The sequence below is a fragment of the Suncus etruscus genome, chromosome 7, assembly GCF_024139225.1.
Source record: "Suncus etruscus isolate mSunEtr1 chromosome 7, mSunEtr1.pri.cur, whole genome shotgun sequence".
NCBI lineage: Eukaryota > Metazoa > Chordata > Mammalia > Eulipotyphla > Soricidae > Suncus > Suncus etruscus.
The window spans coordinates 91,790,702-91,805,324 of NC_064854.1; the positions used below are offsets into that span (position 1 = coordinate 91,790,702).

At 38.1% G+C, this 14,623-nt stretch overlaps 1 protein-coding gene across 9 annotated transcripts in view; it reads left to right on the forward strand.

The window, feature by feature from the left end:
* The first annotated feature begins 224 nt into the window (after positions 1-224).
* The window catches only part of ARHGAP44 (Rho GTPase activating protein 44), a 242,618-nt gene continuing 228,219 nt past the window's right edge, over positions 225-14,623 (forward strand). For all 9 annotated transcript variants that reach the window (XM_049776835.1, XM_049776841.1, XM_049776834.1 and 6 more), the window contains exon 1: positions 225-528. In XM_049776835.1, coding sequence (XP_049632792.1) covers positions 476-528 — 53 coding nt within the window. In that variant the 5' untranslated portion in view covers positions 225-475. The remainder of the gene's footprint in view (positions 529-14,623) is intronic.

The window sequence follows — 14,623 nt, forward strand, 5'->3', positions numbered from 1 at the left end:
TTTTCACTTTTGTCCTTCACTTTGGGGAAAACTTGGAGAGAGAAACGGTGGGCCTCGGAGGCAAACTACAAGTCCCAGAATGCCTGACGCCGTCCGCACAGGCGCAGTGAGGCCCACCCGGCCAACTGGCCAGCCAGCCTGCGGGAGACTGGCGGTCCCTGAGCCTTTCTGGGGCTAGAGGGGCAGAGAGCCGGGGCTGAGCCGGGTCGCCGGAGCCACCAGCAGCCTTGGGCTTTATTATGACGGCGTCGCAGAGCACGAGGAAGATGCGGCAGCAGACGCCGAGGCGAGACAAGGAGTAGGCGGCGGTGTCCTCTCGGGAGGTTGCTGCCGTGGGCCAGGCGGCTTCTGGAGGCTCTGCAGTGCCGCCGCTGTCACCGGGAGGCTCCTCGCGGGAGCCATGTAACCCTGCGGCGGACTCCAGCGGCTCCGTCTGTCCTTCCCCAGCTCCCACTTGCGCGGCTGCGGCGCCAAGATGAAGAAGCAGTTCAATCGCATGCGCCAGCTGGCCAACCAGACCGTGGGCAGGTAGGTCACCCGCTGACCGCCGCGGGCCAGTGCGTACCAGCTGGGCTGCATCGCCTGGGCGCAGAGGTGATGGAGTCTTTCTGTCTCTTCGGCTGCGGCCCGTCCTTCCCTTCTCGGTGCCCTCCTGGCTTCTGAGCTCACCGGTGAGCCCCGCGCCGCACCCTCCGCGCTGAGCTTGCCAGAGCCTGGAGTCCGTCCCACCCCAAGCCTGCTGCTCCGGGGCTCTGCTTGTCAAGCGCAAAGTCTGACTCATCCTTTACCTGCGTCCCCAGCTGCCCCATAACCTCGTCTTCGCTGCTTTTCCCTGGAGCTCTCTTAGACCTCCGCCTAGCTTCCTGGAAACAGGTGTCTGCCCTGATGTGGTGCCAACAGCCTAACCGCTGTGGCTCTCAGAAGCCACCCCACCACACCTCCTTCACCTCCTTATGCCGTTTTCAAGGTTTCTCGGGGTTCAGGAGAAGCGTTGGCCTGATCGGCTTGGTGGAGCCGGCCCTGGCCCTCAGACTGTTTGGGGGGACTATGACTGTAGGAGGATCTGGATTAAAACGTGAGGTGTTGATGAGAAGGTGTGGGGAGCAGGGCAGGTGTTATTGGGATGACTTAGCTGGGCCCTGACACTGATTTTAGAACGAAAGGGTGACTATAGCAATGACGGTCCAACTCCTCTGGAATATAAGAAAAGGAGAGGATCAGAGTCAGGTGGGGAGGGAAATCGAGACCTTACACTCTAAAATATGCTGCCTGGAAGCTGTGATACTCAGACTGTGCAAGACTGCATGTGGGTTAGTGCCTACAAGAGCGGCTCTGTGAGGAATGCCCACATCTAATAATGTTACATAAGGCTCTGGTGAGTTTCTTCTGAAGCAAGGTGTGGTTAGAATACTCGATTTTTAGACAGAAGAGATTTTTTTTTCTAAATTTCTTCTGGGGAAGAGGTTCTGTTGTTCTGTTGTGGCTCCCTTGTTGGCAAAGAAAGTCCGGTTTTCCTTTCTAAAGCAAGTAGAAAGCAAAGAACACACCTCTGGGTGCAATTCAAGCGAAATCATAGAGAACTCTCCACTAGGTTTACCAAGAAACCATTTACCTTTCTTGGGTGGGAAGTGGAACTGGCACCTGATCAAGTTGGGGTGGGACATCCCTAGGGAATAAAGGACACTAAACCCTCAAGTAAGCAACTACTGCAATTAAAGTGGACAGTTGAGGGCAGGAGATCTTATGCTTCCAGGGAGTCCAGATGGTTTCAAGTAGCAATGTCTAAAATGGACTTGGATGCATTTTTTCCCCCAAATACATGTGCTTTATAACATGAGGGAGAATTTATGAATAGCAGAGTCAGATTAGCCCAGATTTCTGGTATGTTATTTTCACAAATATAGCTTCAAGTGGGCTGCTTTTTGGTATTCTGTACACTGAAATAGCATTTTTCCTGATATTGGTTGCTTAACAGATAACTCTAGTTAATCTGTCTTGAGGTCTATCCTTCTGCATCACTATACAAACTATTAATAGCCTTCATGTAAAACCAACAAGGTGTTCAGGAATATCTCGATTGTTATTGAGCTGGAGTTTCAATTTAATGTTTAATTCTCAATGTTAAGAAGATGTGTGTATGTCTTCCTTGGCCTTTCAACATGGTAAGATTTGGAAACCTGGTCAAAATAAATATATTTTTCATCTTCATCTTTGAAGATATTGACAAACAGAATGGGTTTCCTAGTGGTCTTATCTGAAAGCTCTTTACTAGAAAATTCAAACAGCTGGTCACCAGAAGGTACTTTCTATTTTTTTCCATAGTATGCTGGCATGCATATGTATTTTGTTAATCAAATGGCAATCTTTGTATCATATACAATGTAAAGTGAGGGCCAGCCAGATCAGTACTATTACTTGTATTTATGAAGATCACTATTACATTTATTTGGATGATTCTCATAGTCAAATTTTCAAAGAAAAAATAGTTCATATTATTTTGTTGCTTAATGTCACAAATATTTCCCAACTATGTGAAAAAAATTTGTCACTGAATAGGGATCATTATTCTGGATTCTCTTTGTCTTTTTTTGCTAATTTTGTTCTACCCAATCTAATTTACTGGGATACTGTATCCTAGTACAGGCCTTCTTTCTTTCCCCCAAACACGACAAGTTTTGTTCACTTTGATATTTTTTGTATTTTCCTGCCCAGCACTACTATGCTCTTCCTAGATGTACCCTTCTCTTATGTGTCTTCTATTCTTCATTGAGGTCTCAACGTGGAGGATTTAGAGAAATAGGCTCTCCCTCAAATTACTCTCAAGTAAACTATCCTCTTAATTTTTTTTACTGCACTCAAAATTTTTTGAAATGGTTTCATTTTTTTCATCTGTCTGCCCCAAACTATAGAAAATTTTTGTTATCTATATAGTGCAATGCCTTATAAATAGCTAATGCCTAATGTCTGTTTACTGAAATTATTAAAAATGTTTACTCATGGCCCATATTGCTTTAAAAAGTCCTGGAATTTCTTTGTATTATTGGGAATATAGTTAGGCATGATCCTAAAGTTGTTTACTAATTTCTTAAAATAGCAGAAGCAACAGGGATAGAATCTTGGAAGGTCTGTAGCTGGTAGATCGAATTTATTTAGGAAATTGTTGGATTCTTACCAAGTGTCTTTGAAAAGGAATTGTCTTCTGTTTGAGGGAAGACTGATGAAGAGATGCGCTTGAGAGTTGCTCTTACAGCTGTCATTTATTCTATTGCAAGTTACAAAATTAGTTCTTTTGCATATAAAACTTTAGAGATTGAATTCAGTCATTTCAACAGTGTAAAGCATTCCATACTTACATGTGCACTATTGAGCTACTTGTATTTTCTCTAAGCTGTTCACATCTGATCAGAAAAGTTGTAAGCAACTGTGAAGAATTTCTAAATCTTATTGGAAATTTTTTTATTTCCTCTTTCATCTGCTTCTTTTATCTATGTACACATTTCTTCTACTTTGAAATTTATTCTGTCTTTTCACATCATGTCATACTTTAGATATATTTCATAGTTATTCAAGGCAGGAGTACTATAGAGTAGGGCACTTATCTTGCATAGTTAATCCCTGATATCCAGTGTGATCCCTTAGACCTGCCAGACCAGGAATGATCCCTGAGCACTGCTGATTTTGGCCCAAAATAAACCATCCAACCAGCAAAAAAGGTTGTCTGGTTAAGATCAATATAAGTTTTTGAGAGGGGTATAATTTTTGCTTACTGAAAATGCAACCTTTAATTTTTTTTAAGATTAATTCATTCATGTCTCAAATTGAAATAATAATTACAATATGTAGTATAACAATAGATACAACAATGACTTGAGACTACTCTGAAAATTTTCCTACATACTGCTAAGGTTAGGGAATTTTTGATACATGATAGCTATCATTATCTCTGGAACAATGTTATGACCATTATTGGTTAAGTTTTTATGCCATGCATACATTCATGCAGTAAATATTTATTCAATACTGTGTGTCAGGCACTGCTCCAAGGATTAGGGACTATTTTATTGTGTAGTAAACAAATGCAAGTTCACTTGGAATTTGCATTCTAAAAAATAATTTGGATATATTGCATTATAATTTGTTACCATTTTGTTAATTTTGGTTCATACTTGGCTCTGCTCATAAGTTAATTCTGGAACTGTGCTCAGGCAACTCTCTTACCTGGTCACTATCTCTGTGGCCCAACTGTTTACTTTCTAAATTATATTTTCTATAGGTTGTAAGCTCCTTGCAGGTTGGCATAGAGTATGTTCAATGAAATTATTTGACAGATGAATTGGTGTAAAATTTATACATAGTGGATACAATGGGGAGTCATGGTGAAGTTTCAAAGTGGAAAAGGCTCTGGATGCAGTTTCTTTCATACTGTAAATAGGTATGGTGCCCAGAGTATATTTTATTTTTATTCATTTACTTGAACAGGGAGCATACTCCATGATGTGGGACACAGAAAAACTCTCAGTGATGTTTGATGGTTGATTTGTTTGGAGTTTGGAGTTCTAGGGCCACCAGGGTGGCACCCAGGGTGTTGTGCACAGTGTTGGACTTACGTAGATTAAAGATATGCTCTACCACTTGAACATTTTTCTCAGCTCAGTTTTTGCTTGTTTGTTTTTGGGGACATACACAGAGATACTCAGAGATTACTCCTGGCTTGGCACTCAAATCATACTTGAGCTCAGAAATCACACCTGGTGGTGCTTGGGAGAATGCTTATAAGTGGTGCTGGGGATTGAATCTGGGTCAGCCATTGCAAGGCAAAAACCCTACCTGCTGTACTCCAATCACCCACAGTTTTTTATTTTATTTCTTTTACTTTATTTCTTTATATCTTTAAGCACCATAATTAAAATGTGTTTGTAGCTGGATTTTAGTTATAAAAAGAACAATCCCCTTCACCAGTGCAAAATTCCCACCACCAATGTCCTCGATATCCCTCCTCTCCCACCCTTTTCATATATTTGAGACAAGCATTTTATTTCTATCACCACTATTGTTATGATAGTTGACAATATAGTTATTTCTCTACCACTCTGTGGAAAGCTTCATATTGTAGTCCAATCTTTCTAGCCTTCATCTGTATTATCTCTGTGTATTATTACAATAATGTCTTTTATTTTTTCTTAAAACTCATAGATCAGTTATAGTTTCTTTTTGGTTTTCTGGTCCTACCCCAATCAATATTTGTACTCCACTCTAGGGTGTGATCTTGTCATGGGATATTGGATTATTTCCTACTTGGTATTACTTCTCACCCTAGGTGAGGCCTGGTTCTTGTCAATTAAAGCAGGGGACTGAGGAGGGCAGAGGCTGATTCTTCAGTCTTTTCCACTAAGCTGTATTCTTTCTTCAAAGCAGAAAGCTTGGGTGGTTGGATTTTTTGCTTGAATGCTGGATTTCCTGATCCTGTTCTTGTGACTTTTCACTGTGTGGATTATTTTCTGCATCAACATTTGCTTCCAGACCTATGTTTCACCAAATCCTCACTTTGGAGCTCTGGGTTCCAATAGCAGATGGTGCTCGAACAGGGATCTTTCTGCAGATACACTTAATTATAAAATTCTTAAACATTCTTACACTGAGCACTGTAATACAAGTCTGGAACTTTGAAATACTTTTCATAGTCTTTTTTAAACAAAATCACAAGAACATTTCTGCAGATATATGTATATATTTATATAAAGTTTGAAAATAAGCTTTCAAAAGCATTCTCTTTTATTTTTCTGTATTTTAGTTACATTTTCAAGTTAGCAATAAAAAAGCAAAAATATGTACACTGGCAATATTTTAAAATTTATTAATGGGAATAAATCCCAAACACAGTTTGGGAAAAATTTGATTTAATAGCATTAAACTATAGCTTATTACTTAAATATTTACAAGACATTGTGGAATTACTTAGACTATTTATAAGGATCTTTTATTGTCTTTATTCTTTTTTTAATATTATCTTTATTTTAACACCTTGATTTCAAACATGATGGAAACACGTTTCAAGTTACAGAAAGAACACCTTCATTTACCAGTGCAAAATTCGTATCACCAATGTCCTTAATCTCTCTCCTACCCCACCCTCACCTGTATTTGATACAGGCATTCTACTTCTCTCATTCATTGACATTGTCACTCTAGTTATAAGTTTATTTTTCTAACTGCGCTACATATTGTGAGCTGGTCTTTAGAGCCTCATCTTTATTGTCTCTGGGGATTATTACAATAATGTCTTTTATTTATCTTAAAACCCATAGATGAGTGAGACTATCCTGTGTCTCTCTCCCTCTGATTTATTTCAATCAGCATGATAGATTCCATGTACATCTATGTATAAGTAATTTCATCTCTCCTGATGGCTATATAATATTTCATTGTGTTTATTCCCCACAGTTTCTTTAGCCATTAATCTGTTGAAAGGCATCTTGGTTGTTTCCAGATTCTGTATATTGTAAATTGTGCTGCAATGAATATAGGTACAAGGAAGGGATTTTTGAATTGTAGTTTTGTATTCCTAGGGTATATAGCTAGGAGTGGTACAGCTGGATCATATAGGAGCTCAATATCCATATATATATTTTAAGTATCTCCATATTGTTTTCATAAAGGCTTGACTAGACCACATCTTCACCAGCAGTGAATGAGTTTTATTCTCTTCACATCAGGGCAACATTCTCTGTATATTCAACTCTATTCCACGGATTTGAGAGTCTGTTCTTATTCCAATACCATACTGTTTTAATGACTATCGCTCTATAATACAATTTAATGTTGGGGAAAGTGATTTCTCTCATATTTATTTTCACAAGGGTTGCTCTAGTTGTTCACCTTTCTTTATTGTTCCAAATGAATTTCAGGAGTGTTTTATCCACTTCTTTGAAGAATGTCATGTATATACTTAGAGGGATTGCCCTAAATCTGTACAATGCTTTAGGGAGCATTGCCATATTAATGATGTTAATCTTCCTTATTCATGAGAAGGATATGTGTCTTCATTTTCTTGTGTCTTCTTTTATTTTGTAAAGCAGGGTTTTGTAGGTTTTTTTGTATAGGACTTTACCTCTTTAGTTAAACTGACTCCCAGTTATTTAAGTTTGTGTGACACTAATGTGAATGTGATTTTCTTCAGTCAATAAAATGAAAAATTTCTTATGGGTTCTGAATACTATATTAAATTTGCAGAAGAAAAACATAAAACATAAAGCAAAGAAACTGACATACATAGTCTGAGAAAAAGTTCAAAAATGAAGAAAAATAAAGCCTCAGAAACCTATGAACTCCATCAAATGTATCAACATATATATATAACTAAAGTCCCAGAATAGTGGACAGAGTAAGTTGTGCAAAACATATTTTAGAAACAGTATATCACAGCCCCCACCCACAGTAATGATAAACACTCCATACAAACAACCAAAAATCTAGAAGAACTCCAAACAGGAAAGACTTCAAGAAAATCTTACCCAGATACTTTATGATCAAACAGATGTTATTAAACAAAAGAACAACAGTAGACAAAACACAATCTATTTTTCATGCATGCTATGCCATATATAATTTGTGATGTTATAATTAGTTGTTCTTTTTAAAAATAATATATTTATTTAAACATCGTGATTACAAATTTGTATGTAGTTGAGTTTCAGATATAAAAAGAATACTCCCCTTCACCAGTATAACATTCCACCACCAAAGCCCACTCCATCTCCCTCCTCCCTCACCCCCTGCCTGTAAGCAAGACAAGCATTCTATTTCTCTCACTCACTACCATTGTTGTTAGTGTATTTGTTTCTCTAACTGCACTTATCATTCTTTGTGGTAAGCTTCATATCATGGTTAGTTCTTTCAGCCCTCATCTCTATTATCTTGGTATTATTAATACAATGATGTCTTTTATTTTTCTTAAAACCCATAGATGAGTGAGACTATTCTGTGTTTCTCTCTCTCTCTGACATATTGACTCAGCACAATATTTTTAAGTGTTTATATTTTATTTTTTATATCTTTATATATATAATTTGATTACAAATACGATTCTATGGGTTTCAGTCAGATAAAGAACACCCTCCCTTCACCAGTGCAACATTCCCATTGCCAATGCCCTCAGTCTTCCACCTCTCTACCTTCTCACCTGTATTTGAGACAGGCTTTCTACTTCCCTCATTCATTCACATTGTTATGTTAGTTGTCAGAGTACTTATTTGTCTAACTGCACTCACCATTCTTTGTGGTGAGATTCCATTCATGAGTTGGACCTTCCAGCCCTCATTTCTATTTTCTCTAAGAAATATTACAAAAATGTCTTCTATTCTTCTTAAAACCCATAGATGAGTGATATTATCTGTATCTATCTCTCTCCCTCTGACTTTTTCACTCAGCATACTCGATTCCATACGCATTCATGTATAGAAAAATTTCATGACTTCATCTATCCTGATGGCTGCATAATATTCCATTATGTATATATACCACAGTTTCTTTTGCCATTCATCTGTTGAAGGACATCTTGGTTGTTTCCAAAGTCTGGCTATTGTAAATAGCACTGCAATGATTATTGGTGTGAGGAAGGGATTTTGAATTGTATTTTTGTGTTCCTAGGGTATATCCTAGGAATGGTATAGCTGGATCATATGGGAGCTCAATTTCCAGTTTTTGGAGGAATCTCCATATTGTTTTCAATAGAGGCTGGATTAGATGACATTCCTACCAGCAGTGAATGAGAGTTCCTTTCTCTCAAATCTCCGCAGTGTTGCAAGTCAGGCCCTGAAGAGGTTGACTGATGGAGGGATGGAGGATGAGGTCTTTCTCCTCCAGCTCGGACCACACATCTGTTACCCTGTTCTTTTGGCGGTTCTGAGGTGAATGTGGCGGGAAGAAAGCCAACAGGTAGTCAGGCTTCCAAAGAAAACAGCTCTTTATTCCACGAAGAGGCCAAAGCCAAAAGGCCTAAGAATAGGTCCAGGACAAAAAGCCCTGGCCTTCCACAGACCCTTGTTTTTATGCCCCCGAATCAGGTACCACCCAATGGTGGGATCAGGTACCACCCAATGGTGGGAGCAGAATCAGGTACCACCCTAGGGTGGGAGCAGAATGCCAGGTCTCACCCTAGGGTAGGGCACAATCACCAATCAGGGTAGGGTCAGTAAAGTAATAATCCCATTAAAATGTTTACATACACAACATGCCAGCACTGATTGTTCTTGTTCTTTGTAATATGTGCAAATCTCTGTGGTGTGAGATGATATCTCATTGTTGTTTTGATTTGCATCTCCCTGATGATTAGTGATGTGGAGCATTTTTTCATGTGTCTTTCGGCCATTTGTATTTTTTCTTTGGCAACGTGTCTGTACATTTTTCTCCCCATTTTTGATGGGGTTAGATATTTTTTTCTTGTAAAGTTCTGTCAGTGCCTTGTATATTTTGAATATTAGCCCCTTATCTGATGGGTATTGGGTGAGTAATTTTTCCTATTCAGTAGGTGGCTTTTGTATCCTAGGAACTATTTATTTTGAGGTGCAGAGGCTTCTCAGCTTAATATATTCCCATCTGTTTATCCCTGCTTCCAATTGTTTGGAGAGTGCTGTTTCCTCCTTGAAGATGCCTTTATTCTCAATGTCATGGACATGGAGTGTTTTACCTACGTGCTATTCTATATATCTTATGTTTTTAATATATCTTATGTTTCCAGGTCTGATATCAATGTCTGTATTCCATTTGGATTGTACCTTTGTACATGGTGTTAGCTGAGGGTCTGAGTTCGCTTTTTTGCAAGTGGCTAACCAGTTGTGCCAACACCACTTGTTGAAGAGACTTTCCTTGTTCCATTTAGGATTTTCTGCCCCTTTATCAAAAATTATTTCTGGGAAATGTTCTCTGAATACTCAAGCCTATTCCACTGATCTGAGGGTCTGTCTTTATTCCAACAACATGCTGTTTTGATAATCATTGCTTTGTAATACAGTTTATAATTGGGGAAATAATGCCTCCCATATTTTCTCCCACGTATTGCTTTAGCTATTTGTGGGTGATTATTGTTCCAAAAAAATTCAGAAGTGTTTGATCCACTTCTTTGAAGAATGTCATATGTATCTTTAGAGGAATCTCATTAAATCTGTACAATGCTTTGGGGAGTATTGCCATTTTATGGTGTTAATTTTTCCAATCCATGTGCAAGTTATGTGTTTCCATTTCCACGTGTCCTCTCATTTCTTGAAGCAGGGTTTTATAGTTTTGTGTGTGTGTGTGTGTGTTTGTGTGTGTTGAAGTCCTTCACATATGTAGTCAAGTTGACTCCAAGATATTTGAGTTTGTCTGACACTAATATGTTAGTTTTCTTAATGTCCTTTTCTTCCCTATCATTAATGGTGTATAAAAAGGCCATTGATTTTTGCATGTTATTTGTGTAGCCTGTCACATTGCTACATGAATCTATTATTTCTAGGAGCTTATGGTAGAGTCCTTAGGGTTTTCTAAATATATTATCATGTCATCTGCAAACAGTGAGAGCTTGACTTCTCCCATACCTATCTGGATTCCCTTCTTGCCTAATCGCTATAGCAAGCACTTCCAGTACTATGTTGAAGAGGAGTGGCGAGAGAGAACAGCCTTGTCTTGTACCAGAATTTAGAGGAAACACTTTTACTTTTTCTCCATTGATGATAATGTTTGTCATTGATTTGTGGTAGATGGCCCTAACTGTATTGAAAAAGGTTCCTTTTATTCCCATCTTGATGAGAGTTTTTTTTTTTAATCAAGAATGGGTGTTGGAAAATGAACACATATGTCTTTTGAATATTTTATGTGTATTTTCGTTAACAGCTATAACTCTTACTAAGTATTCTTTTACAGTGACAACTCTACCCACTTTTTATCTTTTCTTCTCTTTGTGAGCTGTTCAATAAGGAATTTTGGTAAGGAGTCCCTCAGTTTAATGCTTATGATTGAACCATGTCATGGGGATTGTTGGACTTGTTCTTACGGCCTCCATAGGTGCAGATAACGCCACATGTCATTGTTCCTTGTTTGCATAGGCACATTAAAATGGGAAAATACTATACATAGAAATAAGTTCTTATCTAACAGATTGGAACACACAAATCTTGTAGTGCAATGAGACCTTACACCCTGAATATTGATATGACCTGGCACAGGCCTCAGAAGAATGGGCATCCTCCATTCACCCCTGAACCAGGGAAGCTATCTATGAATCATCCAGGGTTTTTTTATAACAACACCTGAAAGCAATCCTCTACCAGGGAAGACACTACCATGGCTTTGACATTGACCTGCTCAAAAGAGACTTCCCTTAACACTAAGAAGACTTGACAACAACAACGACCTGCTTACAGGACAAGGCTCTCTGCATTGCCCTTTATTTGTGAGGAAAAATGAGAGGACTATCCGCACCATCCTGACTGCAATGTAGGATATGCAGATTCCAGGATCTTCAATACAGAAATATGATATCAACAACAGAGATTGTGTGAAAAATAAAAGTGTAATGGCACTGCAGACAATGACTTGGATTGGACAATCTAGTTTGCCTGGAGCCTAGAGTTGGTCTTATGCCAGGATACTTCAGGGGTAGGGTCTTCTTGTATTTAGGCCAAGGCTTTTCCTTTCCATGTCCCTCATATTTTGGTGGGCCTATGCAAACAATAATTGCCACTCTAACACCGTTTTTACTGTGCTCCTTTGACTCTAATCCTTAAGAAAAACAACCCACTTAAACTTTTGAGGTTAACTTAAACTAATATGCATGTGCATGGAAATGTAAAAAAGTACTTTGCCTTCAATGTTTAAGGAGTTACATAAGTGTTATGACTTTAGATTGCTTTGTGTGCTGCTAAGAAATATTATGTATTACAATCTGGGGACTTGTGGGACAAAGTAATTGTACATGGGTTCTGTTTTATTTTTCTTAATGTTCTTTGGCTGAAAGTTCAAAGTGCAGATATCAGCATTGGGATTTCTGAGAATTCTATTTATGGGTGATTATCCTTCCACTGTAACTTTACCTTGTCCTCTTTCTTTGCATCTTTGTTCTCATAATTAAAAATAAAAAATCAAATAAAAAATGGGTGTTGGACCTTATCAATTATTTTCTCTGCATCTATTGATATGATCATGTTTTTATTTTTCTTGCTGTTGATATAGTACTATGTGATAGATTTACAGATGTTAAACCATCCTTGCATTCCTGGGATAAAACCTACTTGATCATAGTGAATGACCTTCTTTATGAGGCATTGGATCCTATTTGCCAGGATTTTGTTGAGGATCTTTGCATCTGTGTTCATCAGGATTATTGGTCTGTAATTTTTTTTTTTGGCAGCATCTATGTCTTGTTTTGGTATCAAGGTGATATTGGCTTCATAAATATTATTTGGAAGTTTTCCCATTTTTTTAATTTCATGAAAGAGCCTGGCAAGTTTTGGTGGTATTTCCTTTTGAAAGAGTTGAAAGAATTCATGAGTGAATTCATCTGGGCCTGGGCTTATATTTTTGGGCAGACATTTGATTACCGTTTTAATTTCATCAATAGTGATGGGGGCGTTTATATATGCTACATCCTCCTTATTCAACCGTGGAAGGTTATGAGTCAAATAATTTTTCCATTTTTTCATGTTCTCATGTTTAGTGGCATAGTTTCTTAAAGTAGTCTGATTACCCTTTGAGTCTGTAATATCTGTAGTGATCTTCCCCTTTTCATTTCTAGTATGGGTTATCAAGTTTCTCTTTCTCTTTGTGAGTTTTGCCAATGTTCTATCAGTCTTGTTTATTTTTTCAAAGAACCAACTTCTGCTTTTGTCGATCTTTTGGATAAAAAGATCACTTCATTGATTTCTGCTCTAAGCTTTGTTATTTCCTTCTGTCTCCCTGTTTTTGTTTCCTTTTGTTGATCATGTTCTAATTATAAGATGGGTCATTTAGCTATTTAGGTATGCCCCTTATTTCCTGATATGTGCTTATACAGCTATCATTTTTTTTTTTCTCTCAATACTGCTTTTGCTGTTTTCAAGAGATTCTGATAGTTTGTGTCTTCATTGTCATTTGTTCCCAGCAAATTTTTGATTTTCTCTTTGATTTTATCTCGGACCCTCTGTTTGTTTAGTAGTAGGCTGTTTAATTTTCAGTTGTTAGTTTTTCTTCTGTGTTCCTTTGTTGCTCATGTCTAATTTCAGAGCCTTGTGGTCAGTGAAGGTAGCCTGTAAAATTTCTATTCTCTTGATTTTATGGAGGTTTGTTTTATGGTTTTATGTGTCAGCATGTGGTCTCTCCTGGAGAATGACCCATGTACATTGGAGAAGAATTTGTATCCAGATTTTTGGGGATGAAGTGTCATATACACACACACACACACACACACACACACACACACACACACACATATATATATATATATATATATATGCCTCTTTCTTCCATTTCTCTTTTCAGGGCTAGTATATTTTGTTGGGTTTTAGTCTGGTTGATCTATCAAGTGTTGACAGAGATGTGTTGATATCTCCCACAATTATTGTACTATTATTGATATCCTCTTTCAAATTTGTCAATAATTGTATTAGATATTTTGCTGGTTTCTCATTGGGTGCATATATGTTTAGTAGTGTGATTTCTTCCTGTTGCACATATCTTGTGATTTATATGAAGTGTCCATCTTTGTTCCTGACAATTTTTCTGAGTCTGAAGTTTATGTCATCTGATATTAATATGGCCACTCTGGCATTTTAAGGGTGGTATTTGCTTTGATGATTTTCCTCTAGCCTTTGATTTTGAGTCTATGTTTGTTCTGACTGTTCGGGTGTTTTTCTTGTAGGCAGCAGAAGGTACTCCTTGGGCATGCAGGATTTGATTGTATGCAGTCTTTTGCTCTGGAAGTTTCTCTGTGATGATGTTTTGACTATTGATTCTTCCTGGGGATCTCCTTCCTGGGCCTCTGGGACTCCATTGATTCTGATGTTGTTTCTGTTGAGTTTATCAAAGACTTCTATTTCCGTCTGTTCACACTCTTTGAGTACTTTGTCGATTGTCTGATCATTTGCCTTAAGATTCTTTTCCAATCTCTTCTATTGTATGGAATTGTTATGCATTTTATATTCCAGTTCACTGATTCTGTTTTTGGCTGCTGTTACCCTGTTGGAGAGGCTTTCCACTGAGTTTTTTAATTCAGCTACCAGGCTTTTCATATCTGTTATTTTAGTTTGGAGTTTTCTGATTTCTATCTTTTTGTTCGATTTAGCCTGAACAATTTTTTCTTTGATTTATGCAAGGATCCTCCATATTTTTATTCTAAACTTTTTATTTGAGAGATTTATCAGATGTTTGGTATGTTTTTGGTCATCAGAACTATCATTCTGGGTGCATGTTGCTTTTCTATGAGGTTTCCCCATTGTCACACTTGTAGTTTGATTTTTTTCTTTGTGTCATGGTGAGGTTCATTAGTTAGAAAGAGTGTGCAGCAGTAAAGCAAAGTGGAGCTGCTGAGTTGGGCGGGTCCAAGACACTTCAGTCTATGAGATTCCCTCGAGGGTGGGCACTCTCCAGGCAGGTGCGCCTATACCTCTCAATGGCG